Genomic DNA, 19,209 nt, shown 5'->3' on the forward strand with positions numbered 1-19,209 from the left:
TTCATATTTTTTTATTTAATGCTTTAGTTATTAATGGTAAGAAATTGAACATAACATTAAATAAATTATTGGCAATTCCAACAAACTATAGAGGACACTATACAAATTAAAATAGTAGATAAACAGTAAGTTTGTTTACATTGACATAAAATAATATCATGTGTGTTGTTTATGTAGTTACATGTTCACATTTGAAAAGAGCTGAAAGTATAGTAAATCAGATTTCCAAAAAGTAATTTGATTATTATTATTATTATTATTGGATTGTATTTGAAACTGCTAGCATTTATTCCCTTTCATAAGATCAGTTTTATTATTTATAAAAAGTTCAATAATAGTTGTAAAAGATTACAAATGTACTTGTATTGCTGGGAGTTCAGAAAAGGGTACATTATTATTGGGCTGCAATTTGAAAAAATTATAGACCTATAAATTCCCATTATCATCAGTCTCTTTTTCCTTAATCTTGAGAATGGTATTAGATAAATAAAATTCAAGACCAGATATGGAAAACTTTGGGGTAGGAGGACCCAATAAACTATATATGAATTTCCAATGTGAACTGAAAGTAACACTATTTCAATTCAAAAATTTTTCCTTGAAAAGGGTTGATAGCAATGGAGTCATGTCAATCATCTAACAGAAAAGTATGATGCACAGGGGCAAGACACTACAGTACTAATTTGAGATAGAGAGCATATATTTTAAATTAAATAAATTAAAAATATGATTAAAAATTGTTATAAAGTAAATGTTTAAAAACACAAAAATATGATATGGATATATGATTAAAAATGTGCTGAATTTTAAAAAAAAATAAGTCAAGGTCACCTATAGATTTTTTTGAAATACTTAAAAGTACTCTCATTTATTACAAAAATATTATAATGCAGTAAAATATTATTTGTTTATAATGTTTTGAAATTTCAAAACAGTCTTGTAGGCTTTATAAAGATAAGTCTAAGTACTGTTTTACACACATCAGATAATTTAAAAATTAAAAATTGCAGCTCAGCATTGTGACAATGTCATGATAAATTGCTCATTGTTTGTAGGAGAGTTGAATTTTAACACAGACTTATAAATAATAAGTGGAATATTAAGAAATTTCAAATTCAAAAAATTTAACATATACAGGCAATTCTTATATAACTTTTACAACATAATTTCACTCTAACAAGAATAAAAATTTGCAACATCATAATATAACACCAATGTTTGAGCTATTGGGTAGGAAAAAAAATTACATTTTATATTTAAGAATAAACATTAAAAGAAAGTCTCACACAGCTGACCAGAATTAGCATTTCATCTATCTCACATAATTTAGTGCAGTGATTCCCAAACTTTTTCAAACCACTGCCCCCATGATTCCATAAACTTATACCCAACATCCTCAACTGTACTCCAATGCTTCCCAACCTGTCTTCCCTTGTGTGAAGCATCCCGTGCTTTGGCACCATGGGACCGGAGGGTCGACACTGCATTTGCAATGACTAGTTCATCAGGGCTGACACCACTGTGTCTTTAAGGACAGACACAAAAACCTTGATGACCACTAATTTCGTTTTTGCACGCGAGCAGTCATGTTGTAGGAACTCGGGTTCAGGATGGAGATGTCCTGAGAGATGACTGGAAGAAGTATACTCTACTACAAATTTAACAATTCACAATACCAGTTTATTTATCGATAATATTTACAACTCGATACATAGTTAAGATGCTTAGCAAGGCACTAATTTTAGATATCAATTATAGTCCCTAACTGAGAGAGAGAGAGAGAGAGAGAGAGTTTACAAATCGGTCATGCATTGGTAAATACCGTAGATTCGGCGGATTGATGTGTTGCTGGTCTACCAGGTGGTTTGGAAGAAGATTTGATGACTCAAGAAGGATGAAAGTCTTTGGATGTTTTGAGAAGGGTAGGAGGACCGGCGGTGGCTTGAGCAGTATCTGAAACTGGATCGGGCATGAACACCAGTTAAAAACGAACTAATAATGATGAACGCCCTCCTTTTTGCATTCAAGACTCTCTCGTGAGTTTTTCCCATGATTTCATTAGGAATTATCATACAATAGTCCAATTGTTAAATTTCAATCATCGGTTCCAGGCGACACATTTGATGTGTCACCTCAAACAAGGAAACAAGTCTGTGGGAAAAGTTTTAATCATCCTCTGATTTTTCTTTCAAAAAATTGACTAAAATTTTTTGTCAAGTCCAGGCTCTCACATAGGCTTGAAAATATTCTTAGAAAAGCTTTTCTATAAACCTCATACTCTATGTCCTTACTGTACATTGTTCATAAATCTGGAAACCATTAAATACAATGTTTCTTCTTACCCATTTTAATGAAGAAAATGGAAAGGTGGTCAAGGACCCAAAACCTTGCCTACAGCCACTGTTTGGTCAGGACCATGCCTCCAGCACCCCTTGCCACTCCACTATTTGTTTGTCCCCTATATTTACTCACTATCACCCAAGGAGTAGTAGTACCCACTTTGGGTGCTACTGTCCCCTGATCTAGAGTATGCCAATCACACAAGTTTAATATTGCACTCCAGCAAACCAAAAGTGATGCCATTATTTCTCTCTGGTTCCCAATATTTAATTGCAGACTAAAATACGGCACATTTTGAGTTAAAAGTTCATTGTAATCTACATATATTTTGCAAATAATTATAAATTTATTAAAAATGTCCCTAATTACTTTCATGTTTATAGTTGTTTGAAATGAAAATGATTTCTATTCTGATTATGATAACATATCAGCTTCATTACAGTGCAGTTATATTTTGCTTTTTAAAAAATTATGTATATTTAAAATAATTTAAAATTTTTACATTCCATAGTTCTTTTTATCCTAAGTATCCATCTGATGCTTAGCCAATCAATGCAATTAATTTAAATTATTCTTTGTTTTATAAATGTAGGGGCACAGATATGGATGAGTGGTTATGCAGATAATCTTTAAGAGGTATTACAAAAGGTGAGGATGTTTAAAAATCGTGATGTAATATATTATGATCTCAACCATTGGGTAACAGAATGATTCATTTTTGTTTAACAGTTTCATAGCAAACCATATTGCTTATGTAACTGCTTCGTATGTAATTAATAAAATAATGTAACATTCAGTACCCTGTGCCATGTATTATTCCTTAGTAGGGGTTTTCAATCTAGGATATGCATTATGAAATTTTGGAGGTGGGTATGTGCACATTATGTATTAGGCTGAAAATTATAATGTATAAGCAAACAAATGTCTTTCAGCAGCGAAAAGTGTTTAATGATGTTTTAGTTATTGTGTTTAATGAAAGTAGAAAAGTATAGTAAAACCTTGACTTAATGGACTAATTTTGGCAAGGAAGTATCCATTAAAACTGAAAGTCAATTACATAATAAAGTAGATTTTCCAAATGAGTATGTTAAAAAATTAATAAATTAGTTAATTTATCTGTTTTTACTTATGTAGATACATTTGTGTAATTAAAATTATGTATGTATGAAAAGTTAATTTCTCAAGAATTTTTTATATGTATTATTGCTTATGTACTCACTGTAGTTCTGAGACTGTAGTAAATAAGTATATGATCTAAATCATACAAACACACCTTTTGTACTTTTCTAGCACTAACTTTATACACAGAACGAATGTTTTTAGCCCAATTTACAGGCATGCTTTAGGTTAGAAGCCATTCTAAAGATGAAAGAATTGTATTGAGTTCTAAAGTGAAACCATTTGAATATTCTGACATTATTTAAAATTATTACATTGTGATTCAGTCAGTATTTATACATTTAAACAAAATTAAAAATTACATTAGATAATATAAATTACAATAAATCTTAACCACACAGAAGGGGATGGTTAATGAAATCTTATCATTTATTAGAAATAAGGTTAGAAATGGTTCCACTTTAAAACTCAACATAACTCTAATTTTTAGAAAGTGCTTCTAACCTAATGCAGGCCTGTAAATTGGACCAAAAACACTTTTATTTGACTTAATATAAAACTTATATCTTATATAATACAATTCATAATTCTTATTTAGACAAATACAGATATCCCTTGCTTAACGTAATTTTGCTTAACACAGGATTTGATTAATGCACAAACATAATTGTGGCAATCCTTTTATATGTGGCAGAAGTTTAAATTAATGTGACTTTAACAGCCGTCTTTACTTAACGTAGATATCATATTTGATTAATGTGATTTTGATATACATGGTAGCACTGAAGAATTAATTAACTATTAATCAAGGGATACCTATAGTATTGAGTAAATTATTTCAAATAAAATTTTATTTAAATAAAAAAAACACAAATATATATGATATAATATAGTAAAAATATTGTTTGAAATGATAAATCAAACTGAAATATCAAAGAAACCATTTTGAAAATATTTTAATATAGACAAACGATTTCAATTAATATATCAATTTTCAATGTAGGAAAAACTGGCAATTAGCTTTTTCAACAGATAAAATATAAATTGTTCAGTCTAATATTTTGTTGCAATATTCTAATCTGCAAACTCTCAAAATGACAACTTCAGAAAATATCTTAATTAACCACTAAAATTTGTAAAAAAAATACAAGATTAAATTATTTTGAAACACTATACATAATGATAGTTTATTTGAATTTTTTAGTTTTATTAAAAAATTAACATTTCTTATATATTTTTATATTAAATAAAGTACTAAAGGTATATATATATATATCATACATATTGACAGAAAATACATTGTTTTATTTTACATTAAACAAGTGTTTTATATCATACAAATACATAGCCAAGTTTTAATTTTTAAAATATTCAGTGATTTGCTTTTATTTAAGTGCATTGTTAGTTTTCACAGATGCAATGTTGCAAATCTTATGCAAAAACTAGCAGCTGTTTCTTCTTGCATTGTCAAGCTATTTAATGCATTGATATTTTTGCAGTATAATTTCAGCTTCACTGACTATGATTTTGCTTCCATTACCAACTTTTGTCTCTCTCACTTTCTATCTTTTCATATTAATCGAATGGCAATTGTTTAAATCAGCCAAAAACGTTTTTCTTGTAAAACCTTACTGATAATTAAAGGTTAGAATTTGCATTTGCCATTATAATATGAAATAAGAAGTTTTTCTAAAATATGCAATTAAAAATTTGATAAAACATGGAAGTAAACCATGTTTGTATTCAACGGCAATATGTACATTCAAAACAGAGGAGTCTCCATTGAAAGCTCCCCCCCTCTCTGAGATGGTACTCAGATCTTTGGAAACCAGGGCATTACCTAAATATGATGGAAACATTGTTCTATATGCAAGATACGTAGACAATATATTGATAGTATGGAGGTGGCAGTCCAATATCCAACAGTTCATCAATGATATCAATGGCAACCCATACAAACTGAAATAAAATTAGAGCAAGGAAGTTTCATACATGCACACTTACTTCCTAGATGTTTTGCTCACACTAAACGGAGGGGCTATAGCCATAGATATTTATAGAAAACCAACTCACAGCCTGCTTTTCATACCATGACCTGATAAGCTATAAACTAGCAGTATTATGGGTTCTCATCAGAAAAGCCCACATATACTGTACGAACATACAAGACAGAATATGAAAGCTGGAATATGTTAAAGCTATTTAACAACAATTTGGATTCAAATGTCAAACAATTGAGAATATGATCAAGAAGCAAAAGCTAGATAAGAAAGATTCAAGGAAGGAACACACAAGTTGAATACACAGTAGTTGAATATATAGCACCTCTATACTATATATATATATATATACAAAAAGATAGCAGCAGCTATGGGGAAGAAAATTACCTACAAAAGATACCCCACTATATAAAGAGCTCGTCGTATCTAATGTGCATTCCAGGAAATACCACTGAAGGACAGTAGGATTAGTGAGCCATACTACATTGGTCATTAACATCAAGGATTAAAGAACATAAGGACAGCATCTGGAAGGCTAAAATTTTGAAATGCAAATTGTTCCAAAGGACATCTTTCATTCTTATTTTTAAATTGCAGTTTATCCTGAAGAAGGGTATTTAGAACAACTGAAAACGTTTAAAAAATTGAAATTGGCACTGCATTTATAGGTATGTTATAGTTATGACAAATGCAGTTTTACTGAATAATAACTGACAACTATTTAATTACTATAGGAATTATAATAGAGAGGCTTGGTAGGAAAATGGCATATCCCACATTAGAAAGTTGACGAAAAAAAAATTTTTTTCAATATTTTAATATGCATCATTTATTAATGTGGGTGTATAACCCATGGAAATATGCAACAGAATTGTGAAAGTTTCTTAGAATGGGAATCAATGATGCATGAATCCAAATTTGTTATTAATGACTTATTTTTTGTATTTTTCCAGAGAGCCCGTCAATTGTTAGTAGAAACTACTGAAATTTTAATAATGTGTGTACAGATTACAACATATCAGAAAACAATTGATTTTATACATAACATGTATATATTACACATCAGGCTAGTACTGTCTTGCAAATAATATAGTTTAGCCTATATCAAGGTTTTAAAACTATTAAATAAAACCTACTTAAGAATAAATTAAAGAATCTAATACTTATTTAAGAAAATATTTCTGTAAAGAATTGAAATTAATATGCTAACTGTTTTATAACTTACATATTAAAAAGGCATTTTTCCTTATTATGTTGTATTAAGAACTATTTTAATTAACTTACTTAATTAATTAAATTTAATTTTCAATGTTTCCTAACATTAAACTGATGTTAGAGTTTTCATTACTGTTTTTAATTTTAATTAAAATTTTAAAATATCATATCATAACTAATGAAAAATTAAGTGAGCAATATTTACTGTAAACTTAAAATTATTTTAAAATTTTAATTAATTAGTAGATATAGCTAATAATTTATGATTAATAAAGTAATTTTTTGTTTGGTTAAATATATTCAGTGTAACATTTCATTAATTTCTTTAAAATCAGTATATTTAGTGTTTTTTAATGATGTTTCGTCAGTATTATTGACAAAAACAAAATACTTACTACTTGCTAAGGAAAGACTGCTAATATCAGAAGCCAATTCATTTATATGTTGAACAGAAATTGTTCCCTGAGTTCTGGACCCTCTTGGTTTTTGTCCAGGGATTTTTACAGTTGTGTGCATTAATGGAATTTCCTTTCCATGAATATCATCCATATAGTCCTAAAGTTAACATATAATTGTAAGATGTTTTAAATTTATAAATTAACTATGCATTCTAATTTAAAACTAATACTTTAAGCTTAACAATAACAAAAAATATATTGACTGAATATCAAAGATTCTATATTGAAGATACTTGAACAAAGTTATAGGGATATAGTATACTGAACAAAGTAAAGAAGATAAGCATAACAGAATAATAATATAGTGTATGATAAAATGATTCCTGTAAGTAAAAGCTATATATATATATATACACATATATACATGTATGCATGTATAGTATAATTTATTCATTATACTATAATTTATTATACTTTTAAACATGTAATCTGCAAAAATTACGTTAAAGTAGAAGTACACAATATTTTCAGGATTCAAAATTTTCCCAGAACATAAGTAATTTTCAAGAAAATTTTGTAACACTAGCACAAAAATAAAACATTTTATGAATGAATTAATAATTATTACTATGAAATTTGGAAAATTCAATTTTTTTTTTTAAATATACATATTTATTTAAACAGGTCTTCCATATGGCACAATATACTAAACTGATAAATTAACAAAAATTTTTTAACTTTAATTTAAGCATGTATTTAACTTTAAGCATTTAACTTTAATTTAAGCATGTATCAACATCATTGCATAGCATATACAATTACAGTGGTGCCTTGTATAATGTATTAATTCGTTCCAGGTGCATGTCCGTTAAGTGAAAAGTCTGTTATACAAAATGCATTTTCCCCATAGAAATACATGTTAAAACATCTAATTCGTTCCGCAGCATAAAATAATCATACTGTACCATAAAAAAATGAAAACGGAGCAGTCACCAATTATGTCGGGTAGTCAGATGTGAGGAGGAGGTGAAGGAACACTTTCTTTACACATTCATACAGATACAGACTTTTTATACATTGCAGCAGGTCTCTGTTTTTTAATCGGAGTCAGATTCAGGAGAGGCTACTGGAGCTTGCAGGGTCATCTCCTCTTGTTCCATCCTTTGTTTTTTGGCAGATTGCTTCTTGAAAAACATGTCCAAAGTCGCCTGTCGAAAATGACGGGCAAGGGTGTCATTGTAGAGATCATTGATCCTGTTGGCCTCAGCTCTGTTTGGATAATGAATGTTAGTAAACTCCTGAACCTCTCCCCATTTGACAAGGAAGTTTTTGTCAACTTTCACTCCTTCTGATGATTTCTTGCTTTGTTTCAATTGAAATCACCTTTCTGTTTTTTTAGAAGCCATGATTTGCACAACACTTGAATAAATGTAAATACCCCCCTGCATTGAGGTGATGTACTGTATGTAATAAACAAGAGAGCAAGCCGAATCCCAACGGGAGCTCTGTACTTCAGATATACTAATAATATATTCTAATAATACTAATATATTATAAAAATAGCGGATTGTCATTGGCTACAGCAAAAGAGTGGAAATATCATTCGCACTTGTTCATAGAAAGACCATTGTTCACCTTACATAACTGCCAAACAGAAAGTCCGTTGTTCGCGGCGTCCATTATTCGAGGTGTACGTTATACAAAGCACCACTGTATAAACTTGATGTAATACATTAATTACATTAATTAATGGAGTAAAAAAATTGAAACTGACAATGATCTATTTTTAGAACAGGGAATTAATTAACAGACTTTTTAACATATTAAGAACAACAATAAAAAGTCATAAAATATCACACCAGACCACACACTCTATGGTCAAAATAGCACAAAAATTATGGCCATTTAATTAATATAATTTTGTTTTCACTGTTGAAAAACTTTTTTTTTTTTGTTTTTAGATATGTTGCGGAATTACAACACATGGCCTGATTGATTTTTTCTGAACATGTTGTAATCTTTTATGCTCATCAGGTTCTAAATTCAACATTACTTCTACTACATAAATGCATAAATTCTAGGTTGCATAAATGGGCCAATACAAATCTAAGGAAAATAAAATAATCACTAAACACACTTATTGTATTTGTTCACTAACAGAAAAAAAACCAAATATTTGAGAAACAATCTGTACTGTGTTTTATATTTTCATAATTATACTGATTCACATTCATTGTGCAAGAAAAACAGAAAAAACAAGCTTTGTATATTTCTCCCATTTTATAGGGGAAAAAATATTAAATTTATGTTAGCATTCTATCATAAAAAAAATTTACTGGGCCAAGTGCAATTTCCATTCTCACAGACCATGCTCTATTTCCATTATTTTTATATGATTAGCATTTTGTTCCAAAGTAACAACTCAGATTTCAATGTATCCAATTAACCCTAGCCACGTGTTGCAGAAATGCAATACACAGACTGTGTTAATTGGTGGGTGTGTTGCATATTTGCAAAACATGGTGCTTAATATGTTAAAAAACTGTTTATATCCATACGAGTATAAATATAATGAGACCTCATTAATTTAGAATATATCAAAATAAAATTAAAAATTGTATTTACATGAAGACTTGGATGGTAAGTTAATCTTGCATCATTTGTTAAAGTAACATACTTTTTCTTCCATTCTTTGTTTAGTGTCTTACAACTTCTTTTATATAAATAACCCTAAAATAGAAATTTACAATTTTAAATATTTATAATTTATGTAAATTCAATAACAACATTTTTACTTACCTGTCTCAAAGGTATATACCTTCCACTCCCTACTTCACCATTTTTCAATTTTTTATCATCATCTTTCTTCAATGGCTGAAATATTTAAGTAAGTATATAAACTTATAATAATCTTGTATTAATCAACTTTTCAAAAATCCAATTAAGTTTTTGTTTTGCTTACTGTAAAAAGATTTGATCTCCTCCTGGATTTCCTGGAAGTTGTTGGAGTAGAACATGGAGTTGGAATATCTTTACTCTCTTTATTTACAGTATTAGAAATTTGTTGAGAGTCAACTATAAATGAACGTTCTATTTTATCTGATTTACTTTCTTTTAGCATATTTGTACCATTTACATCAGATTTCATTTCTCTTTCCCACTGATGAGCATCCTATAAATATATATTTCAAATTTACATTTTATACATATTAGATTGATCTATTTTTAATATTTACAGAATAACAGAATTGGTAATATTAATATAAAAATAATCATATTTTAATATTTCATTTATTGTAACAGTTATAGTAATAGATAAAATAAAAATTTTTAACATAGTTATTACTACAAAACTAAAATGTAATAATGAATCATTTCATGAATTTAATTTCTAAGTAAAATTACACTTAAATTAAAAACAAAAAATTAACTTTACAGTTTTCAATAATAGTTTCCAACAAGAAAGTTTGGAAACTATCAAAGCTTCCAATGTTGATATGTAATAATATTGTTTGTGAAAACTGATCTAGTGATTCTGAACATTATAACTTAATGTTAAAGTCACATTTTGAAAATTTTTGTAATTTCAACAAATAATTATTTTTGTGCAATGTGTAAAATCAAAAATACTCCACTTGAAAGAAAACTGACACAAACAATATATAAATTTAAACAGTCATTTTTTTCAAAATTTAAAATTTTTCTATTAGAAACTAAATTGATTATCTATCTTAATTTTTTCGAAGATAAAATTTTATTCTTACACTCAAAAACAATCAATCAAACACAACAAAGTCAAAAATAAATTGGAATTACAATGACAATACCAATTTTTCAACTGTAGCTAGTGAAATGATCAAAGTTTGTTTTCATCACTTCACTAATATTGTACTGTATTTCCACATACAAGACCATGCTCTCAGGTGTTGCAAAATTGTCACCATATTCTGCAAAGTACCTAAAAGTATTTTTGAAAAACTTTTATAGTATCAGCAGCATTTTTCTACTTTGGTTTTTCATTTTTAATAATGTTACCATAGATATCATTGAATACTTACTGTATCAGTACTTTCACATTTAATTTACATTGACACGACAGTGAAGTGCTTTAAACCAAAACAAGCTGGCATTGCTCCTATATACAAGTTATGCTCTTATAATCTAAGTAATACATGTACTTCAAAAATGCAAAAACAAGTAATTTCACATATAAGAGCATGCTGTCGTTTGCACAGAAATGAGATAAGCAATAATCAGCTTTAATGTAGCTTTTCAAAAAATTCTTATATCAATAAACATTACTCCCAATAAAAATACAAATGTTGGTGGCTGCTTCCAAAATTTGAAATGTTGAAGGGATTAACATTAACTTTTGCTATAAACTTCAGATATCTTATAGTAAAATTCTAAAACATGTTAAGAATGGTCTATATTGAAGACACTAAGTTGAATATACAAATGTATTAGTAGTATACAAAATTCAAAGAAAACAGAGATGTGAAAGATGACCCACATCCAGACAAACTAGCAACCATACACAATGCAGTAGAAGTGATTGCTAGGATTCAGGAGAAAACAGGACAAGACTATTGGCAAAAACAGATGATCTGACTCATACTGTGGGTATTTCACATAGGGTGACTGTAAACAAGATCATAATCTCAAGATTTACAGCATATGTATAGTGCACTGAACCTTCAACATCCAACAATACCTGGCCAATAATAGTATTGCTATGCTCCTATAGCCACCTACTACTCTAATCTGGCCTCCAGTAGATTTTTACCTTTTCTTAAGATTAAAAGGTGTTTCTGAAGGAATATCATTTTGAATTATCACAAGAAATTGATTCAGTGCATTTTAAGTTATCTTATGAATGTCCAAAGTGTTTAAGAACTGTTTCTCATCATAGTCTGTTGGTAAAAGTTTGTGATAGCAAAATATTCATATTTGAAACAAGTATAATTTATTACATTTACAATACAATCGTACAATAAAACCATTGTTCTTTTCCTATTTATTTTTGACTACTTTGTACACACATTTATTTACACACATTAAATAATTAAGCATTAGAAAATATTTTAGTAGATTCAATTCTAAACAAAAAAAAAAATCAATTACACTAGCATTTTGAGATTAGAATGTATAGCCTGAAGATGAGAGAAATCTTCAATGTTTAGTGTAATTGATGATTTTTTTTTTGTTTAGAAATGATTCAATTAAAGCATTTAGCAGTATTTTATGTTCTGAATATTAACTTATTGTATTTTATTTACTAAATAAACTTTTACTTAATAATTATATCATAAGAAGCACAGACTAATAAATGAATGTTATTTCAATGTTTATACAAACAAAATGAACACAAATTTAAAAAAAACAAATTCATAAAACATACCTTCATAAAATTTTGTCCATGATAAGCATGGCTATTAGAAACTGATCCAACCATTTGCGAAGAATTAGGAATTGTTGGTGTAGCAGCTGGATGATTAGTATAACCATTACTTTGAGCGATAATATGATTATTTGATAATGGAACTGAACCAGGTATGTAATAATTGCAGCGAACTGGATGATTAATTGGAGTGCCTGGTCTGGAACTATTTGGTGTTAATCCTTGAATTTTTTGTTGAACAATTTTATGGCATGCTTTAAAAAAAAAGCGTGTTACTTTTTATTGCTAGATACAATATTTATGTAATAAAACATTAAATTTGTATACAATTTAATATATTATTTCATAAACCAGTTACAATTTCTTTATATCCATAAGTTTTCATAAATTTTAATTTATAATTTTAAACTGAAATAGTAAACCATGTAAAGAGTCCTATGATGATAATTGAATTTCTTCCTTTTGATGATACATAAAACACACAACTTCAAATAGGTTTGGAAAAAAAATGACTATGAGAGAAATAGTTTAATGGATTATATAGAAACAACCATTGCATAGTATTCAAGTATTTTCAAGTTATCTCACTCATCTTTAGAAATGAAAAAAAATTAACAATATCAATACTGTTATTGAAACCTTATAAAATGATCTAATAAATTTGAATACTATCAAAATAAAATAAAAAATAAACAAACATAAAAAGCAAGGAGAGATTAACGGTATATTTATATAATGAAATTAAAATAAAACAAGGTGAGGTTATTTTAACAGGACTCCATAGCAGTTAGCCATTCCAAGATGAGACTCAGACAACTTAGTAACAACTTGTCTTATTTATAAAATTAAAATAAGACTGAAAAAGGAAAAACTGACAAAACATTAAATATAAAATTTATTAGTTTTTGATATGGATAGACAATACCTAAAGCTTTCAACAAATTCCAAAAATTATCAAAAGCTTTTAACAACAATTATATGTTAATATGGCACAGTGCCAATTAAGTTTAGAAAAAAAATTTTTATGAAAAAAAACTAGCTAACTTTAAACATGATATAGCAGAGTTCTGAAATTCCCTTAAAATATATTTAATTTTTGAACTTGACACAGCTTTAAACAATAAAAAAAAGTACAGCACTTTACTACTATTCTTTATTTAACACTATATTATTTTAAACTTTTATAGAATCCACAACATTTAAAATATAAACTGTATCTTAAAAAGTTATATCTTTGGGCATAAATTTACTATTATATTTTAAATTTAAAATTGGTATGGCATTGCTCCTATATACAAGTTATGCTCTTATAATCTAAGTAATACATGTACTTCAAAAATGCAAAAACAAGTAATTTCACATATAAGAGCATGCTGTTGTTTGCACAGAAATGAGATAAGCAATAATCAGCTTTAATGTAGCTTTTCAAAAAATTCTTATATCAATAAACATTACTCCCAATAAAAATACAAATGTTGGTGGCTGCTTCCAAAATTTGAAATGTTGAAGGGATTAACATTAAATTTTGCTATAAACTTCAGATATCTTATAGTAAAATTCTAAAACATGTTAAGAATGGTCTATATTGAAGACACTAAGTTGAATATACAAATGTATTAGTAGTATACAAAATTCAAAGAAAACAGAGATGTGAAAGATGACCCACATCCAGACAAACTAGCAACCATACACAATGCAGTAGAAGTGATTGCTAGGATTCAGGAGAAAACAGGACAAGACTATTGGCAAAAACAGATGATCTGACTCATACTGTGGGTATTTCACATAGGGTGACTGTAAACAAGATCATAATCTCAAGATTTACAGCATATGTATAGTGCACTGAACCTTCAACATCCAACAATACCTGGCCAATAATAGTATTGCTATGCTCCTATAGCCACCTACTACTCTAATCTGGCCTCCAGTAGATTTTTACCTTTTCTTAAGATTAAAAGGTGTTTCTGAAGGAATATCATTTTGAATTATCACAAGAAATTGATTCAGTGCATTTTAAGTTATCTTATGAATGTCCAAAGTGTTTAAGAACTGTTTCTCATCATAGTCTGTTGGTAAAAGTTTGTGATAGCAAAATATTCATATTTGAAACAAGTATAATTTATTACATTTACTCGTACAATAAAACCATTGTTCTTTTCCTATTTATTTTTGACTACTTTGTACACACATTTATTTACACACATTAAATAATTAAGCATTAGAAAATATTTTAGTAGATTCAATTCTAAACAAAAAAAAAATCAATTACACTAGCATTTTGAGATTAGAATGTATAGCCTGAAGATGAGAGAAATCTTCAATGTTTAGTGTAATTGATGATTTTTTTTTGTTTAGAAATGATTCAATTAAAGCATTTAGCAGTATTTTATGTTCTGAATATTAACTTATTGTATTTTATTTACTAAATAAACTTTTACTTAATAATTATATCATAAGAAGCACAGACTAATAAATGAATGTTATTTCAATGTTTATACAAACAAAATGAACACAAATTTAAAAAAAACAAATTCATAAAACATACCTTCATAAAATTTTGTCCATGATAAGCATGGCTATAAGAAACTGATCCAACCATTTGCGAAGAATTAGGAATTGTTGGTGTAGCAGCTGGATGATTAGTATAACCATTACTTTGAGCGATAATATGATTATTTGATAATGGAACTGAACCAGGTATGTAATAATTGCAGCGAACTGGATGATTAATTGGAGTGCCTGGTCTGGAACTATTTGGTGTTAATCCTTGAATTTTTTGTTGAACAATTTTATGGCATGCTTTAAAAAAAAAGCGTGTTACTTTTTATTGCTAAATACAATATTTATGTAATAAAACATTAAATTTGTATACAATTTAATATATTATTTCATAAACCAGTTACAATTTCTTTATATCCATAAGTTTTCATAAATTTTAATTTATAATTTTAAACTGAAATAGTAAACCATGTAAAGAGTCCTATGATGATAATTGAATTTCTTCCTTTTGATGATACATAAAACACACAACTTCAAATAGGTTTGGAAAAAAAATGACTATGAGAGAAATAGTTTAATGGATTATATAGAAACAACCATTGCATAGTATTCAAGTATTTTCAAGTTATCTCACTCATCTTTAGAAATGAAAAAAAATTAACAATATCAATACTGTTATTGAAACCTTATAAAATGATCTAATAAATTTGAATACTATCAAAATAAAATAAAAAATAAACAAACATAAAAAGCAAGGAGAGATTAACGGTATATTTATATAATGAAATTAAAATAAAACAAGGTGAGGTTATTTTAACAGGACTCCATAGCAGTTAGCCATTCCAAGATGAGACTCAGACAACTTAGTAACAACTTGTCTTATTTATAAAATTAAAATAAGACTGAAAAAGGAAAAACTGACAAAACATTAAATATAAAATTTATTAGTTTTTGATATGGATAGACAATACCTAAAGCTTTCAACAAATTCCAAAAATTATCAAAAGCTTTTAACAACAATTATATGTTAATATGGCNTCGCACATCGTTTGTACTTCGGGCTATCGTTTAACAATGAATGTATTACCACCAACGTATATATTATTTATTTTTGTATATTAACACCAGTTATTTTTATGTATTTTTAGTATATTTATTTGTATTTTTATTTATAATTATTTTATTTATACGTTGTAATACGGAACGATTTTGATATTCAAAAATCGTTTAAATGTTAAAAAATTAGAACACAGCTTTGTTCGAAAATTGTTAGAAAAAACTGTTTTTCTGTTCGTTGTAATATTTTCCTGACGAGGGCCTCTGAAAGACGGCCGAAAACGTTAGAACATTAAAATTTTTTATCGTTCATGTGCTGGAATTATCACTTAGGTGTGAAGTAGTTGTTTTGATAATAAACTAAGTTACTGGTAGTTAAAAATTATTAAATTACAATATGTTTACATTATTATATTAATTGTAAACTTTTAAATGAATATATCAAAATAGTTGTCTATATTAAATTATATGTAGATATAATGGCTTCATGATCTTTATGTAACTTTTGGATAAATTTGAATACTAAGTATAGTATTCACTATACATAACATATACACAGTACATGTATATGATTGTAATTATTTTTCTTTATATTAATTGCATCTAAAATTTCTACTTATAATAAATAAGCAGATTTACAGCTGTTTAGAATAATTTTGGTCAAATTTTTATGAAGTACAAGTAAATGATTTTTTCACTTGACTATATTACTAAATTTTACTACTACAGTAGTATAGTTTTCTTAAATGTTTCAGTGCAATAACATTAGTATTTTTAACAATTTATCTTGTATGTTGCATAAACAATACAACATTTACCTGTAATTCTGGTGTGCCACCTTCATCTCTAATTAATAGTAAATAACTTTGACCTTCAATAACCACTTCTTTTTTAAATCTTCCACCTAAAATAAAAATATTTCATATATGAACAGCCTAAGAACCCAATATACTAATAATCATCCAACCATCAGTCAAATTAATTGGGCAGAAATTATGCTTCAAGTATTAATTAGAAATTACATGATTAGAACAACTAGAGGTAGACATGTTCTAATCATGTAATTTTTAATTAATACTTGTAGCATAATTTCTGTCTGATTAATTTGGCTAACAGTTGGATGATTGAAAATATTTCATGTTATATCTGTTATATTTAGCTTAAAAATTTAATTCCTAAATACTACATAATCTGTAATCTACAATTATGTATAAAAAAATGTAAAAATGTGTTTTTAACAACCTGGTTGTGTGTATAAGATAAGAGTACTTATAACTGATGTCATCTTGTATTTCCTTCATATAGAAATACTGACATGCTAACTTATTCATATAATACACTATACCAGGGGTGGCCAACCTGCGGCTCGCAAGCCACATGCGGCTCTTTGAAGGATTATTTGTGGCTCTCGATAAATGTACCCGAGTTCCCTTTTCATTTTTGTGTTATTATATTTTAAAAAATTATTATCGTTCCGTATGTTTTTCAAAATGTCTTTTAAATTACTAACAACAAATATGAAAGACTAAGTGCAACGTTGTAACAAATTTCATTTCCGTCCAAGTTAAGAATGATATGACTCATCGAAAACGGCGCGAACAAACATAAACAGTGGCGTAATCGTCCGACTCCAGACCAACTTTGAATTTGTAAACTGTCATTGCAACGGACAGTTGACATTGTGCTCTGGAGGAAACANATTCTTTGATTTTAATATTTAATAATAATAAAAATAATCACCAAACTTTTATACCTAAAAGTTATAAAAGTTACGTAAGTTACGTAAGATTTTTTACTCCATATTGTACATAATTATTTTTAAGTGTAATAATTTTACTACAAATATTAAAATATCTATTACAATACATTCATATAATTGACACATTTTCATCATCAAAAAATAACAGCTAAACATTTAAGACAAAAATGTGATTCATAAATAAATTATACAGTGAAACTGTCATTAATGAACACTCCCGAACAGCAGACATCTCTATTTAATAAACATTTTTACAATTCCCAGACCCATCAAATACAACGTCTGTTATATTCACCTTTAAATAATCAATGTAATGAATTTTAATTGTCAAGTGCTTCATAATCAATATGATTTTAAAATTTATTTCTTTATTCTAAGTTTAGAAAATGTTGCATGAAAGATTACAAGAAAAACACACCTTTAAAAATCCAGCAAATAAATTTACTAATAAAAACATTTTCAATTGGTTTAACTGATCTTCCTCAGTTAAAATTTAAAATCAGTATATAGTAAAAATTAAGAGATCAATAAATTAATCATTTCCATCTCTTGCAAATATGGCAAAATTTGGACAAAGGTGTACAGGAAACCATGTTTTCAACCCATTTTAATTCCACATAACTCTGTAGATCCTTTCCACATCAGATTAGCAACCTTTAGATCCTTGATAAGAATGGCACGCACACATTGTACCAGCATAAGTGACACCGTAACAGAGCTGAATTAGATCTTAAAGATCACAGAACAGGGTTATCCAATAGAAATGATTCAGAAGTTCATCACAACCTTTCAAACAGCAAAACATTGGAATGCATTGAGGGTCCAAAAACAGAGTGGTTTTAAATTATATCCATTTTTTAAGGGAAAGCGGCCAGAACTAATAATCTCAAGGTTGTATATCCATGCAACCCAACAATATTCAGAATTTTAAGAAATGATAAACCGTAGAGCCATAATTCAGCCATAATTTACTCAATCCTGTTAATTGACCAATGTTTCAAATCAAAACTGGTCTATGTGGGTGCCACTATGCACAACTTACAGCAACAACTCAAAGAACATAAATATACAATTGATAAAAATCTCTATAACATGATGCTGGCATCTTATGCACAACATCAGGACATTCAGGTGCAATGGGAGCAGGCATTGATCATCAAATCAACATCAAATATAAATACTATGAGATATCTGGAAAGATTGAAGATTTTTAAAGTGCACAAAAAACCGGTTGCATCAACCATAGAGAAGACAAGAGCTTGGATACCACATGATGGTCTTTTTACGAAAGTTAATTTTATTAAGGGACGTTTATTCGTCTATTTTTACTTTTTATTGTTTATTTTATTTCTGTAGTTATTTATTTATTATTCACAACTATGATTTCAGTTATTTATTTATTTTAGAATTCTGGTTATTGTT

The 19,209-nt window shown here is 27.9% G+C and overlaps 1 protein-coding gene across 6 annotated transcripts in view; it reads right to left on the bottom strand.

Annotated features, from left to right (window-relative positions):
* The window catches only part of LOC111637123 (centaurin-gamma-1A-like), a 158,885-nt gene that overhangs the window by 32,353 nt on the left and 107,323 nt on the right, over window positions 1–19,209 (bottom strand). For all 6 annotated transcript variants that reach the window (XM_023382565.1, XM_023382543.1, XM_023382550.1 and 3 more), the window contains exons 7-11: window positions 15,019–15,272; window positions 10,035–10,244; window positions 9,872–9,946; window positions 9,698–9,802; window positions 7,070–7,229 (exon numbers count right to left, since the gene is read on the bottom strand). In XM_023382565.1, coding sequence (XP_023238333.1) covers window positions 7,070–7,229; window positions 9,698–9,802; window positions 9,872–9,946; window positions 10,035–10,244; window positions 15,019–15,272 — 804 coding nt within the window. The remainder of the gene's footprint in view (window positions 1–7,069; window positions 7,230–9,697; window positions 9,803–9,871; window positions 9,947–10,034; window positions 10,245–15,018; window positions 15,273–19,209) is intronic.

The sequence above is a fragment of the Centruroides sculpturatus genome, unplaced genomic scaffold (assembly GCF_000671375.1).
Source record: "Centruroides sculpturatus isolate CEXI.00-Female unplaced genomic scaffold, Cexi_2.0 scaffold60, whole genome shotgun sequence".
NCBI lineage: Eukaryota > Metazoa > Arthropoda > Arachnida > Scorpiones > Buthidae > Centruroides > Centruroides sculpturatus.